This window comes from Balaenoptera borealis (genome assembly GCF_965194805.1).
Source record: "Balaenoptera borealis genome assembly, chromosome: 13".
In the NCBI taxonomy this organism is placed as follows: domain Eukaryota; kingdom Metazoa; phylum Chordata; class Mammalia; order Artiodactyla; family Balaenopteridae; genus Balaenoptera; species Balaenoptera borealis.
The window spans coordinates 45,095,420-45,108,011 of record NC_138870.1 but is presented as its reverse complement, the minus strand read 5'-3'; the positions used below and the strand labels follow the sequence as shown (position 1 = coordinate 45,108,011).

At 50.1% G+C, this 12,592-nt stretch overlaps 2 protein-coding genes across 3 annotated transcripts; both read right to left on the bottom strand.

Annotated features, from left to right (window-relative positions):
- Positions 1 to 163: 163 nt before the first annotated feature.
- MYG1 (MYG1 exonuclease) lies at positions 164 to 9,222 on the bottom strand. 2 transcript variants are annotated; one of them, XM_082350183.1, is made up of 7 exons: positions 9,140 to 9,222; positions 8,432 to 8,544; positions 4,207 to 4,366; positions 1,090 to 1,242; positions 830 to 952; positions 531 to 712; positions 164 to 378 (listed from the first exon to the last, which is right to left on the bottom strand). In XM_082350183.1, exons 1-7 carry the CDS (start codon positions 9,185 to 9,187, stop codon positions 180 to 182), a joined length of 978 nt encoding a protein of 325 aa, XP_082206309.1. In that variant the 5' UTR covers positions 9,188 to 9,222; the 3' UTR covers positions 164 to 179. The 2 variants fall into 2 exon arrangements, with proteins under 2 accessions (XP_082206309.1, XP_082206308.1); XM_082350182.1 differs by lacking the exon at positions 9,140 to 9,222 and adding an exon at positions 8,722 to 9,070.
- Positions 9,223 to 9,226: 4 nt separating this feature from the next.
- Positions 9,227 to 12,583, bottom strand: PFDN5 (prefoldin subunit 5). Its single transcript, XM_082350193.1, has 6 exons — positions 12,427 to 12,583; positions 12,117 to 12,219; positions 11,772 to 11,803; positions 10,635 to 10,709; positions 10,431 to 10,536; positions 9,227 to 9,430 (listed from the first exon to the last, which is right to left on the bottom strand). The coding sequence occupies exons 1-6, from the start codon at positions 12,496 to 12,498 to the stop codon at positions 9,354 to 9,356; spliced, it is 465 nt and encodes a 154-aa protein (XP_082206319.1). The 5' UTR covers positions 12,499 to 12,583; the 3' UTR covers positions 9,227 to 9,353.
- Between the last annotated feature and the right edge of the window lie 9 nt (positions 12,584 to 12,592).

The following is a 12,592-nucleotide window of genomic DNA, read 5'->3' as shown; positions in this document are numbered from 1 at the left end:
TTATTTACCCTTAGAAACTGGATAGTTTTCAAATGATTTGGAAAGCAAAGCTGAGAAAATACCTAGCACAGGCTCTGGCACATAATAGATGTTGCACTTTTCCCAAGTTTCAGCAAGTTCCCAGAACGATGCAGGGCAGTAATGGAGCAGTACTTCGTCAGTGTGAGACAGGAGAGATTTCATTGGACTAGGGAATTTGTGGGAGGCACAGGTGCTGGGCGTTGGGCCAAGGTGGCACGGGCCATGCTCAGGGCACCCTCTCGGGTGTGGTGCCCACCAATGAAGCCACTGGCGTGGACAAAGACACAGCCAGGAATCCCACTGATCTGGTCCAGGGCCTCATCCCGAAGACCCCGCCATGGCTCTGGCAGGGGCAGCCTATGAGTAAGCAGAAAGAGGGAGTTGGTGGGAGCAAACGGAGGCCTTGAGGAACTGGGAGAGGGGGAGCAGAAGCCTAGGTTAGTGGCCTCCTCCTCTGATAGGGTTGAAACAGGCCTGAAGGGCTGCAGGGCGGTCCCCTAGGGCCTCACCTGCTCTGGAATGAATGGGGCTCCTTAGGCACACACTGTACCCGCCACTGTCCAGCCTGGTCCGTGTAGATAACAAAGGCGATGGTCCCTGGGGAGGACAGCCCTGATTCCAGGTGGTAGAGGTGCTCCTTCCAGGGGCATCCACCCTTCACCAGTTCTATTATCTCCCCACTTGGGTCCACCTGAAAAGGAAGTGGAGCAGGGATAGAAGGTTTAGGGTAGGAGTGGGAGCCCCTGTTGGCCAGCAGCCCACCAGGAATCACTAACCTGAGCCACAGTGCCTCCTCCCAGGCCAGTACCTGGAACCGCTGGGCCAGGGCCTCTTCCACCAGGGCCCGGGCTGGCAGCCAGCTGTGCTGGTAGAAGTCTAGTCTCTGCAGGAACTCCTCTCGAACCAGGTCCATTGCACGCTTGAACGCAGCCTGGGAATCACATGGGAATTAGAACCACAGTGCTGGCCCAAACTGCTAACTCTGCTAGGGCTTGACGGGGCAGCCTCTCTCATTTTCCCCTGAGGTTCTCACATGCTTCACGGCCTCTTCCCCACGGTCCTCCTCACCTCAGTGTCTTGGTTGGGCTGGTTCCAGGTGGGATTAAGCCGAGCAACCCGGGCGCTCAGCGTAGTGGTCAGCGCGTACCGAGGCTCCCCCTCCTCCCACTGAGAGATCCCATTGTCCACGGCATCCACCTCCTCCACGAAGTTCTCGTACATCTAAGGCAGCATAGGAGAAGTGCTCTGGAGGGCGCCTACCATTTGCATAAAGCTTTACAGGTCTCAAAGTTTGTGCATACCCAGTCTTTAATCTTTACTACAGCCCTGCAAGGATCTCCCAACGTTAACTGGATGAGGAAGGGGGGAATTGGGGAGTTCAGCAGCTGACTAAAGGTCAGCGAGCATACAGTGCTGGGGCTGGAATTCAGATCAACTGATTTCTAATCCAGTGCTCACTCTAGTACCACTCAAAGCCTGAGCCAAGGCCAGCATGTGTGGGGAGGGGGCTGCTGCCTTCTGAACAAGGAAAAGTCTAGAGTTCCATGAGGGGTTCTGTGGGAGTGGATCCTCATGGCCTGGGGGCGTAAATCTCCAGGTGGGCTGAGCAGGCTATTCACTGATCCAGTTAAGAGGTACGGGGCCGGGGGGTGGGGTGGGGGGCTTTCCTGGTGGTGCAGTGGTTAAGAATCTGCCTGCCAGTGCAGGGGACAAGGTTTAAGCCCTGGTCCAGGAAGATCCCACACGCCGCGGAGCAACTAAGCCCACGATCCACAACTACTGAGCCTGCGCTCTAGAGCCCACGAGCCACAACTATTGAGCCCACGTGCCACAACTACTGAAGCCCGTGTGCCTAGAGCCCGTGCTTCACAACAAGAGAAGCCACCACAATGAGAAGCCCACTCGCCGCAACTAGAGAAAGCCTGCGCGCAGCAACGAAGACCCAACGCAGCCCAAAAAAAAAAAAAAAAGGTACAAGAGGGTCTGGCCAAGCACACCAATCAGGTGGGAGAAGATGAGTACTGGACTAGACGTCAGGGCTGGGATGTGGTCCCAGGGAAGCCCATGATGTGCCATGTGGCATCAGCAGTTGCTGCATCTCCTGAGCCTAAAGAAATGGTAGGATGATGCCTCAAGAATCTGGGGGCAGAAAACGATACGGGATATCAGTGTTTAATACAAAACTGCCCGACAAAATAGGCCTACATAGCAACACATCTGTGGTATGTAGAAAAAGTGCTACTCTCAGGGAGAGTTGGAAAAGAAACTCCTTCCAGCACCTCTAGGTCTGGACCCCAACCTGAGGCACAGTTACAACTTGAGTGTAAGGGAATTCCCTGGCAGTCCAGTGGTTAGGACTACATGCTTTCACTGCCGAGGGCCTGGGTTCAATCCCTGGTTGGGGAACTAATACCCCACAAGCTGCACAGCACAGCCAAAACAAAAAACAACAAAACTGGGTGTAATTCTAATAACTGAAAGATATAAACAGCTCATATAACTCAACATCAAAAAAAAAAAAAACCAATTAAAAAATGGGCAGAAGAATTGAATAGATATTTTCCCAAAGAAGACCTACCAGTTGGCCAACAGGCCATCAACATCACTAATTATCAGAGAAATGCAAATTAAAACCACAATGAGATACCACCCCACACCTGTCAGAATGGCTAGCATCAAAAATACCACAAGTAACAAATGTTGGTGAGGATGTGGAGAAAAGGGAACATTTGTGCACTGTTGGTGGGAATGTAAATTGGTGCAACCACTGTGGAAAGCAGTATGGAGGTCCCTCAAAAAGTTAAAAATAGAACTACCATATGACCCAGCAATTCTACTCCTGGGTATATATCCCAAAAAAACAAACACTAATTCAAAAAGATACATGCACCCCAATGTTCACAGCAGCATTATTTACAATAGCCAAGATATGGAAGGAACCTAAGTGTCCATTGATGGATGAATGGATAAAGATGTGGTATACAATAGAATAGTACTTAGCCATAAAACAAAAAATGAAATTTTACCAATTGCAACAAAATGGATGGACTTGGAGGGTATTATGCTTAGTGAAATAAGAGAAAGACAAATACCGTATGATATCACTTATACGTGGAATCTAAAAAAGAAAAACTAGTGAATATAACAAAAAAGAAACAGACTCACAGATATAGAGAACAAATTAGTGGCTACCAGTGGGGAGAGGGAAGGGAGGAGGGACAAGATACGGACAGGGTTAAGAGGTACAAACTACTATGTAAAAAATAAATAAGCCACAAGGATATACTGTATGGCACAGGGAATACAGCCAATATTTTATAATAATTATAAATGGAGTACAATCTTTAAAAATTGTGAATCACTATGTAGTTATACCTGAAACATATAATACTGTACATCAACTATCCTCAATAAAAATAAATAAAATAAAAAAACCTTGGGCATAATTTAGTTCAATTGCTTAGAAACCCCTTAGCAGTAGAAGGGAAAATTGACCCAGGCAGTCTAAAACGTTAGTATTCCAGAAGCTCCAATTTACCATTCATATTTCTTCAGTTTTGGATCAGAGAACTGAACTCAACAGCCTATCTGCAAAAAACAGAGTTGACTGCACCTGCAGTTTGACTTGCTGTGAACTTCACATTAGCGGGGTCAAGTAGGTGTCCTCAGAATCATCGATCCAACATGCACACCAGGGACGCTAGCCCTGTTCCTTCCCCAATCACAGGCACCTGCTGAGCTGCCTGCAGGGGGCGCTGGTGGAACCTGAAGAGGTTTTCATAATCAAACCCTTCCCAGTTTCCCAACTCAGTGAGCCTCCAGTGAATACAGTGGTGCCTGAGATATGCTGCCCTCCACCTTCGGGGCAGCCAGAACCTCAGCCATATGCTTCCAAACATAAGCAGCCTCCTCTATTACCAAGTTGTTGAACAACTTACGTATGTCAGGTCATGCTTTATAGTTTTCAAAGCCCTTCCCCATACACTACCTCATCCACTTCTCACAAGCACCCCAGGATGGAGGCAGGAGACTAACCATTCCCCTGTGAGAAGATGGGCCGGACTGAGGGAGAGAGCAGTGGGCCAGCATGGGTCAGGAACCCCGACCTGAGCCCAATCCTGAGTGCCACTCTGGCCCGCCTGGTGGAGATGCATGTGGGGGGCATCTCTGTCCTCGAGTCCCCACCTTGTCATAGAGGGTGCCCACCATGCTGTCCTCTTCGCTAGTAACCAGCAACTGGGCCAGCAGCTTGTGCCCGAAGTGCAGATAGATGAGTCCCGCACTGCTCAGCTTGGTCTGCCACGGCTTCCCAGGGGACAGGGAGCTCATGGTCTCCGTGAAAGACCTGAGGAGCACAGGGAGGTGGGGCTGAGGCAGAGCTGTCCCGGTTCACCCACAGTGTCGTGTGCATGTGCAGGCACAGTGGGGTGGGGCGGCTGGAGAATACTATGGGAGTTGGGAGAAAGCCCAGGTGGGGAGGCTTTGGCTTGTCCTCAGGGGTCAACATGGACTTGAGTTTGGAGTCTCCATTCATGCATTCATTCGACAATGGTTAACTAAATGCTTACCACATGCCAGGCTTTGTGTTGTAGACATTAGAGATGAAAAAACTAAGACTTGTCCCTGCCTTCAAGTTCATCCACCTAAGGTGGACACACACGCACAAACAACCAAGGGAATGCTCTAGCTAGTTATAAACAAGGAAAAGGCAAGACGGAGGAAAGGGTTCAGGAGAAGAGCATTCAGGTCATTTCTGAAAGATGAATTAGTGGGTGTTTCCCAGACAGACAAAGGGTGAAGGAGAAAAGGCACTGCAGGTAGAGGGAACAACATATACAACAGCTAAGAGAAAGATTCCTCCATGGAACTGCAAGAAAGCAGCTTGGCTTGAGGAATGAGTGGCAAGAGAGAAAGCAGGGGCCGGACCAGGGTAGGCCTTGTATGCTACACTTCAGAGTTTGGACTTCATCTGTAGGTAACGCAGAGCCACTGAGAGAGTGTAAGCAGGGCAGTGCGTGTCAGAAAGAGCACTGTGCCAGCCAGCATGGAGAAGCGATGCAAGATTACCTGCAGTGGTCCGGGTGAGTAAGGAAGGCAGGGTTTTGAATAGCAGTGCAAGAGAGGACACAAAAAAGGTATGAAAGTTGTTAGGGCAGTAGAAACTACAGCTGTAATTTCTTTTTTTTTTTTTTTTTTTTTTTTTTAATATATGTATGTATGTATGTATGTATGGCTGTGTTGGGTCTTTGTTTCTGTGCGAGGGCTTTCTTTAGTTGTGGCAAGCGGGGGCCACTCTTCATAGCGGTGCGGGGGCCACTCTTCATCGCGGTGCGCGGGCCTCTCATTGCCAAGCACAGGCTCCAGACACGCAGGCTCAGTAATTGTGGCTCACGGGCCGAGTTGCTCCGCGGCACGTGGGATCTTCCCAGACCAGGGCTCGAACCCGCATCCCCTGCATTGGCAGGCAGATTCTCAACCACTGCGCCACCAGGGAAGCCCTACAGCTGTAATTTCTAAATACCAGTCCATCAGAATCACCTAGGGAGCTCATTTTTTGGTTCTAATGATTAATGTTCTATTGCTTAGGGAGATCAGTTCATGGGTGTTCATTTTCTTTTTATTAAATTTTAATTTATTTATTTTTATTTTTGGCTGCATTGGGTCTTTGTTGCTGCACACGGGCTTTTCTCTAGTTGCAGCGAGCGGGGGCTACTGTTTGTTGCGGAGTGGGGGCTACTGTTTGTTGCGGTGTGTGGGCTTCTCATTGGGTGGCTTCTCTTGTTGAGGAGCACGGGCTCTAGGCGCGCGGGCTTCAGTAGTTGTGGCTTGAAGGCTCTAGAGCGCAGGCTCAGTAGTTGTGGCGCACGGGCTTAGTTGCTCCGCGGCATGTGCGATCTTCCCGGAGCAGGGCTCGAACCCGTGTCCCCTGCACTGGCAGGCAGATTCTTAACCACTGCGCCACGAGGGAAGCCCCATGGGTATTCATTTTATGTTTTATATTACAGAAATGTTAAATAGATTCTTTTATGTGTCAAACACTGCATAATTTTTTTTAAAAAGTATATAAAATCGGGACTTCCTTGGCTAAGGTCCACCGGCTAAGACTCCACACTCCCAGTGCTGGGGGCCTGGGTTCAATCCCTTGTCAGGGAACTAGATCTCACATGCTGCAACTAAAAAAAGATCCCCAATGCGGCAACTAAGACCCAGCGCAGCCAAATACATACATACATACATACATACATACATACATAAATATATAAAATCATTAGGAAAAAGGAAGTAGTGAATAATGTCAAGTGCCGGGCTTCCCTGGTGGCGCAGTGGTTGAGAGTCCTCCTGCCAATGCAGGGGACACCGGTTCGAGCCCTGGTCCGGGAAGATTCCACATGCCGCAGAGCAAGTAGGGCTGTAAGCCACAACTACTGAGCCTGTGCTCTAGAGCCCGCGAGCCACAACTACTGAGCCTGTGTGCTACAACTACTGAAGCCCGCGTGCCTAGAGCCCGTGCTCTGCAACAAGAGAAGCCCACGCACTGCAACTATGAGTAGCCCCCACTCGCCGCAACTAGAGAAAAGCCTGCACACAGCAACGACGACCCAACCCAGCCAAAAATAAATAAATAAATAAATAAATTAAAAAAGAAAAAAGTATATAAAATCGGGACTTCCTTGGCTAAGGTCCACTGGCTAAGACTCCACACCTCCAGCGCTGGGGGCCTGGGTTCAATCCCTTGTCAGGGAACTAGATCCCACATGCTGCAACTAAAAAAGATCCCCAGTGCTGCAACTAAGACCCGGCGCAGCCAAATACATACTTACATACATACATACATAAATATATAAAATCATTAGGAAAAAGGAAGTAGTCAATAATGTCAAGTGCCGGGCTTCCCTGGTGGCGCAGTGGTTAAGAATCCGCCTGCCAATGCAAGAGACACGGGTTCGAGCCGTGGTCCGGGAAGATCCCACATGCCACGGAGCAACTAAGCCCGTGTGCCACAACTACTGAGCCTGCGCTCTAGAGTCTTCGAGGCACAACTACTGAAGCCCACGCGCCTAGAGCCCGTGCTCCTCAACAAGAGAAGCCACCGCAATGAGAAGCCCACACACCGCAACGAAGAGTAGCCCCCGCTTGCCACAACTAGAGAAAGCCTGTGCGCAGCAACGAAGACCCAACGCAGCCAAAAAATAACAATAATAACAAATAAAAATAATAATAAATAAATAATGTCAAGTGCCACAGAGAGGTCAGTTAAGGTGAGACCCTCAACCAGCAACCTGAGCTTGGTGTTGAGGTCACTGGTGCCCTTTCCACAAGCATTTCCAGTAGAGAGATTGGGAGAGAACTGGCTGAATGAATGAATAAATGAAAGGATGGATGAATGGAATGTGCAGCGAGGGTCAGCTCTTCTTTTGAAGAGTGGCTGAGAAGTGAGGGTGAGAGATTAGGCTGTAAATACCGGGAGCATTCCCTCCTGGCATCATTTATGAAGGTAATACGTGTATTTAGAAAAAGATGGAGAGAAGTAGCGAGGGAAGGAGAGAGAGAGGGAGAGAAACAGACTTAAAACAAAATAAAACCTCCTCATGACCCGTCAGAGATAACCACTTTATACAGTGTGGTGTATATGAGGGAGAGTTTGGGTTTTTTTTCACTCCTTTGTTTTCAAGATGGGAGATGCTTAAGCAGAGTTCCTTGCTGTAGGCAAGAACTAGAAACCCTGCCATGTGAAGTCCCAGAGCAGAAAATGATACACTGGAAAAGGGGCAAGCAGAAGGAAACAATGTCTCCTGAGTTGGAAGAAGGGAGCTGTTCAGGAGTAAAAAACTGAGGCTGTCCATGCAGGAAAAGCTCAACTTCCTTTAAAGGGAAGAGACAGGGTCACTCACTAAGGTAGTTTGATGAGGCAGGGGCTTGAGGAGAGGGGAAAAGGACTGGAATGGTACTGTGGATAATGGGCTACCCTCGGATAAGACTGATTTCCCCGTGGAAGAGTGTCAATGACAAAGGAAGACAACACACCTGAACTATCACCACCCACCACAATCATGTGGGCCCAGCAGTCTGAGGTGGGGCAGCAAGGGCACATGACTGGATTAATCCCAGCTGGGGTATTCACTGGGGTGACGATGGGGCTGGTGGGAGAAAAGCCTGACTGAGCCAAATAAGGAGGTGAGTTGGAAGGGGCCCAGGGACTGACCCGGGCCAAGGGAGGCCCAAGGCCAGCTAGATGGGTGCAGAGCAGGTGGAGAGCTGGAAGCACGGAAGACGGTAGTCCCACGGGGCTCAAAAGTTTGCTTTCCAGGATGAGGCGGTTCCCTTCGCTGACGCGGACCACGGCAGTGGACTGGAGCACTGACAAGAGTTGAAGTCAAGGAAAGTTAAAGAAATGGTAGTGGGAACCCACCTCTGGTGATGGTCATATCGGTGTCTCTGAGGGTCATACTCGCCACCTACGTCTACCACGATGTCACAAGAAGCCAGTTTCTCGGGGTCCCGGGTCCGCACGATCTCTGCATCCTGCAGGGCACACAGGAGGTGAAGAGGCTGCCGGGGTCGCACGGGTAGGGGATTAATGTTGGGCTTCCAAGGAGCCGGGGAGGGGAGGAGGGGTGCTCGGGCGGGACCCCGTTAGGGGGACGCGATCTGCCCCGGAGACTCGCCGGCAGCCCCCGGGTCAGTTTGCGCTGCCCGTACCCGGTACTCGGGCAGGAGGCGCAGCAACGCGCACGCCAGCGCCTCATCGCAGTGGAAAGTGCCGTTATGCGTCCCGATTCGGGGCGGGGCCATGAGGTGGCTGCGGGGTGGTTTGGAGAGTGGGACAGACTCCAGGCTGCGCTTGAGATGAGGGCTTCGGCGGGGTGGCGGCAGCAGCAGCAGCAGAGATAGAGAACCGCGCAGGAAGCGGTGGCCCATGCAGCTTCCCCTATGGGGCGGCAGGGCGCCGACCCGGAAGAGGAAGCGCCCGGGCAGCCCCCACTTCCTCTTGCCGGCCGTTTCCACGACAACCGGCCGCGCAGGGAGGGCGCGCCGCCCGGCGCAGAATTTCGACCCCCGCCCCTCGAAGGGCCCCGGGTGGAGCCTCCAAGATGAGCACCGTATCACCCCTGCTTACCAGGCTCCGGGAGGGGCACACCCTCTCACCACCGCCCTCCCATCTCATCACCAGTCCCTTGCCTAATGCAAGAAAAGACCAACACTCTGCCCAGCTGGCGGATTTATTAGCATTAAACACAAGACCCTCCTCTTCCCGGAATGCAGGAAACCACGCCCACAAAGTCCCAGGCCCCTGAAGCAGGCGCCCTCTGTCCGATTTCTGAAACAAGCTATCAGGCCTTGGCAGTAGCCTGAGGTGCTCCCAGGGCTGTGAGCTGCTGAATTTTCTGGCTCATCATCTCCATGACAGCTGTGGGAAAAAAGAAGAGTCAGACCCTGGTCAGGAGCTAAAGGGGAGAAGCCAGAGTTAAGGAAAAGTGACAGGGAGACAACCAACTACAGTTAATAAAACTTTTAACACAGTGATCCACTGTGGAGGGCACACACAACACAAATTTAGAGTCTAAAATGTGTCAGTAAATATGAGAACCACTGGGATATAAAAACGAACAAAATACAGTATTCAAATGAGTCAGATATAACCAGAAAATGATACCGTGGAAAAGATGTTTGCCTTTAGAACAGTGGTTCTCAATCCTGACTGTGTAACAGAATCACCTGGGGAGCTTTTAAAAAAAAATTGTTCCCTGGAATCCCTGCCACCCCCCCCCCCCATTGACTTACGGTTGATCCTTGAAAAACAGGGGTTTGAACTGTGCAGGTCCACTTATTCGGGGTTTTTTTTTCAATGGTAAATTCTACAGTACTACATGATCCACGATTGGTTGAATGTGCAATGCGGAACCGAGGATATGGAGGGCAGACTGTAAAGTTATATGCAGATTTTCTTCTACTTCACCAAGGGTTGGCACCCCTAACCCGCACACTGTTCAAGGGTCAACTGCAGTTGGTCTGGAGTGGGCCCAGTTTCTCTTTTTAAACTCTCTGGGTGATTCTAATGTGCAGCCAGGGCTGTAATTGCTAGCAGTTAGCTAGTTAGGGCTATATTTCTTTGCCGGGTGTTCATTTATATGCATCTTCTCCCTCATTCCATCCACAATAAATAGGAACTCAAACACAAAAACAAAGACATGATTTCCTTTCTCTAAATTTCTCAAGCACCGAACCCAGGAATCTATAAATAGTGGATATGTAATGCACAGAATCTAAAGAACAACACATCAAGACACCAAAGAGAAAACCATGGTTTTAATCCAGCGAAGGGGACATCCCCATGGATCACAGTGCAATCCCTGTTTGTTATTATGGCTGTAGAAAGGGTTCAAAGAGGTGCCCAAGGCCAAGCTTACCCTGCTTCATGGCATGCTTCTCCTGCAGAGCCGGCTGGATTTTCTCCATTTGCTTGGTGAGGAAGTCTATCTTCCTCTTGAAGAAGTCCTTAGCATCCTCAGCCGTCTGCAAGGTCAGAGGTGAATGAGGGGTTAAGAGGAGACCCCATTCTGCACTCTGGATCTCCCCCTCAGAGGGGCATCCATATGCTTCCTTCCACTCACCTTCTCTACATAGTAGCCAGTTCCCACATCGATGAGCACATGTTCCACATCATGCAGCTTCCCAGGGACATACATCTGAGAAGCAAGGATTAAGGGAAAACTAGCCCAGCATGAGTCATGATTCGCTGTCAGCTAGTGTGCTTGACCTCCTAAGACCCTTCTTTCTAAAAAGCTATAAGGCGGGAATTCCCTCGCGGTCCAGTCATTAGGACTTGGCACTTTCACTGACGGGGCCGGGGTTTGATTCCTGGTTGGGGAACTAAGATCCGGCAAGCCTCGGGGTGCAGCCACAAAAATTAAAAAATAAAAAGCTATAAGGCTCAAGGAACAAATAATCCGGAGGCCTACGAACTGCAAATGCAGAGAGACAGGGAAGTTGGTTCCTTATGGAGAAAATCACATATGCTGATCTTGCCCTCATCCCATCTGCCACCTTCCAAGCAGTTCTTACAGTTCTTCCCATTAGCCCTTCCAGAAAGACTAGAGTGATTTTTTTCCCGTTGCTGTTGAGTAGTTGAGTGAAAAGGCAGCCTCACTTTCCCTTTAACACTCCCAAACATGAATTAGCTAATTCCTGATGAATTTAATGTTCATTATTTAAGCAATCCCTACTACGGTGCTATTCCTGTGTTTACCTTTCAGCCTGTCAGTTCTGTGGTACAGTTTACAGGTGCCTTATTGTCATAACTTGCTCACTCAAGTAAAACACTCAACAGGTAGACACAATCCAGGTTTCTTAGTAACAACAGTTTAGGAATAAGAGCCACAGTTGAACTGAAATTGAGGATTAATAAGCAGAACCAACCCCCTTGTTTCTGTATCCTCTATTCTTCTATTGCTTATGTTTTCTAAGTTATTAGTAGAACTGTAAACCACCAGTTTTATCTCCCTATTAGGTTATATCCTCAAACAGCAAAGGGAAATAATCACACCTCAATTCTACATACACCTGGGTGCTCACAAAGCATTAGCTGGATGTTGGCCCCAGGATGGAGAGCAGAGCTAGGAAGCGTGTATAATAGTATTCTCAGAACCATCCGAGCACTCTGGAGTAATTAAAACCTCTCGTCCTTCTTTGCAGGTTAGGTGTGTGGAGAAAAGGTGAGGGCAGGGTAGCAGTTCCTGCGGAAAGGATACAGAGCTCGTCAGTGGAACCAGTAATTCTTTCCCTGTGAAAGCAATTAAGACAAACAAGTGGGGGAGATTGGCAGCTCCAACGTTTAGACATTAAAGGGAGTTTCAACACTGCACAGCACCTAGAGACTGTATGCAAAGGACGGAGATAGGGACAATGGGAGCAGAAGAATGTCCTGGACATTTCAATTCTAGGTAAGCAACATGCAAAGGGCTCCTGTAGCGGTATACAATACATAATGGACTGCTCTCTCGTCTCAGGTGAGGAAAACTGAATTAGGAGGCGGGAAGAGAGGAGAAGCCGGCTCGCCACATCCCCCAGGGTGCCTTCACACGCCTACCCCGTACCCTCGTTGCTTTTGTTCAGCACGTTCAGACAGTCCTTGGCTTCCACATACTTGGTCTGTACCACCTTGAGCTGGGCAATGGACGTGGACAAGAACTCCACTTCCTACAGAGGATGGGAATGAGGGTCAGTGTGAGGGCTGGCGGGAGAAGGGGGCACAGCCGGAGAAGGGGCGGGTCCTGGGACCGCGTGGCGATTTCGCCTGGGAAGGGAAGCCTCCCCAGCTGGGGAGGAATGGAGTGGGGCGAGGGAGTACCCGTGGCGGGGAGGGATGTGAGGCGGCAAAGGGGTGTCTCTGGGGCCCATCCCCACCTGGTCCAGCTGGTTCTTGAGCATTTCTAGCTGCGGCAGACTCAGCTCGGTGATATTAACCGACTGCGCCATGTTGGGAAGGAGGACTTATGAAGCAGAAGCCGGCCGGGCGAGCAACGCTCTAGCCATCCTCTGTGCATCTCGATGGCTGCGCCGGGAGGCCTCG

What these genes read in the sequence shown, in the direction of transcription:
- MYG1 (XM_082350182.1), bottom strand. Translation starts at nt 8,940, where the DNA reads ATGGGCCACCGCTTCCTGCGCGGTTCTCTATCTCTGCTGCTGCTGCTG. An exon ending in GCCTCCTGCCCGAGTACCGG is followed by an intron (nt 8,545 to 8,721) that starts GTACGGGCAGCG and finishes TGTGCCCTGCAG; the next exon opens with GATGCAGAGATCGTGCGGAC. An exon ending in TGGGCACCCTCTATGACAAG is followed by an intron (nt 1,243 to 4,206) that starts GTGGGGACTCGA and finishes ATGCTGCCTTAG; the next exon opens with ATGTACGAGAACTTCGTGGA.
- PFDN5 (XM_082350193.1), bottom strand. Translation starts at nt 12,498, where the DNA reads ATGGCGCAGTCGGTTAATATCACCGAGCTGAGTCTGCCGCAGCTAGAA. An exon ending in GCTGAACAAAAGCAACGAGG is followed by an intron (nt 11,804 to 12,116) that starts GTACGGGGTAGG and finishes TTGCTTTCACAG; the next exon opens with GGAAAGAATTACTGGTTCCA. An exon ending in GAAGCATGCCATGAAGCAGG is followed by an intron (nt 9,431 to 10,430) that starts GTAAGCTTGGCC and finishes TTTTTCCCACAG; the next exon opens with CTGTCATGGAGATGATGAGC.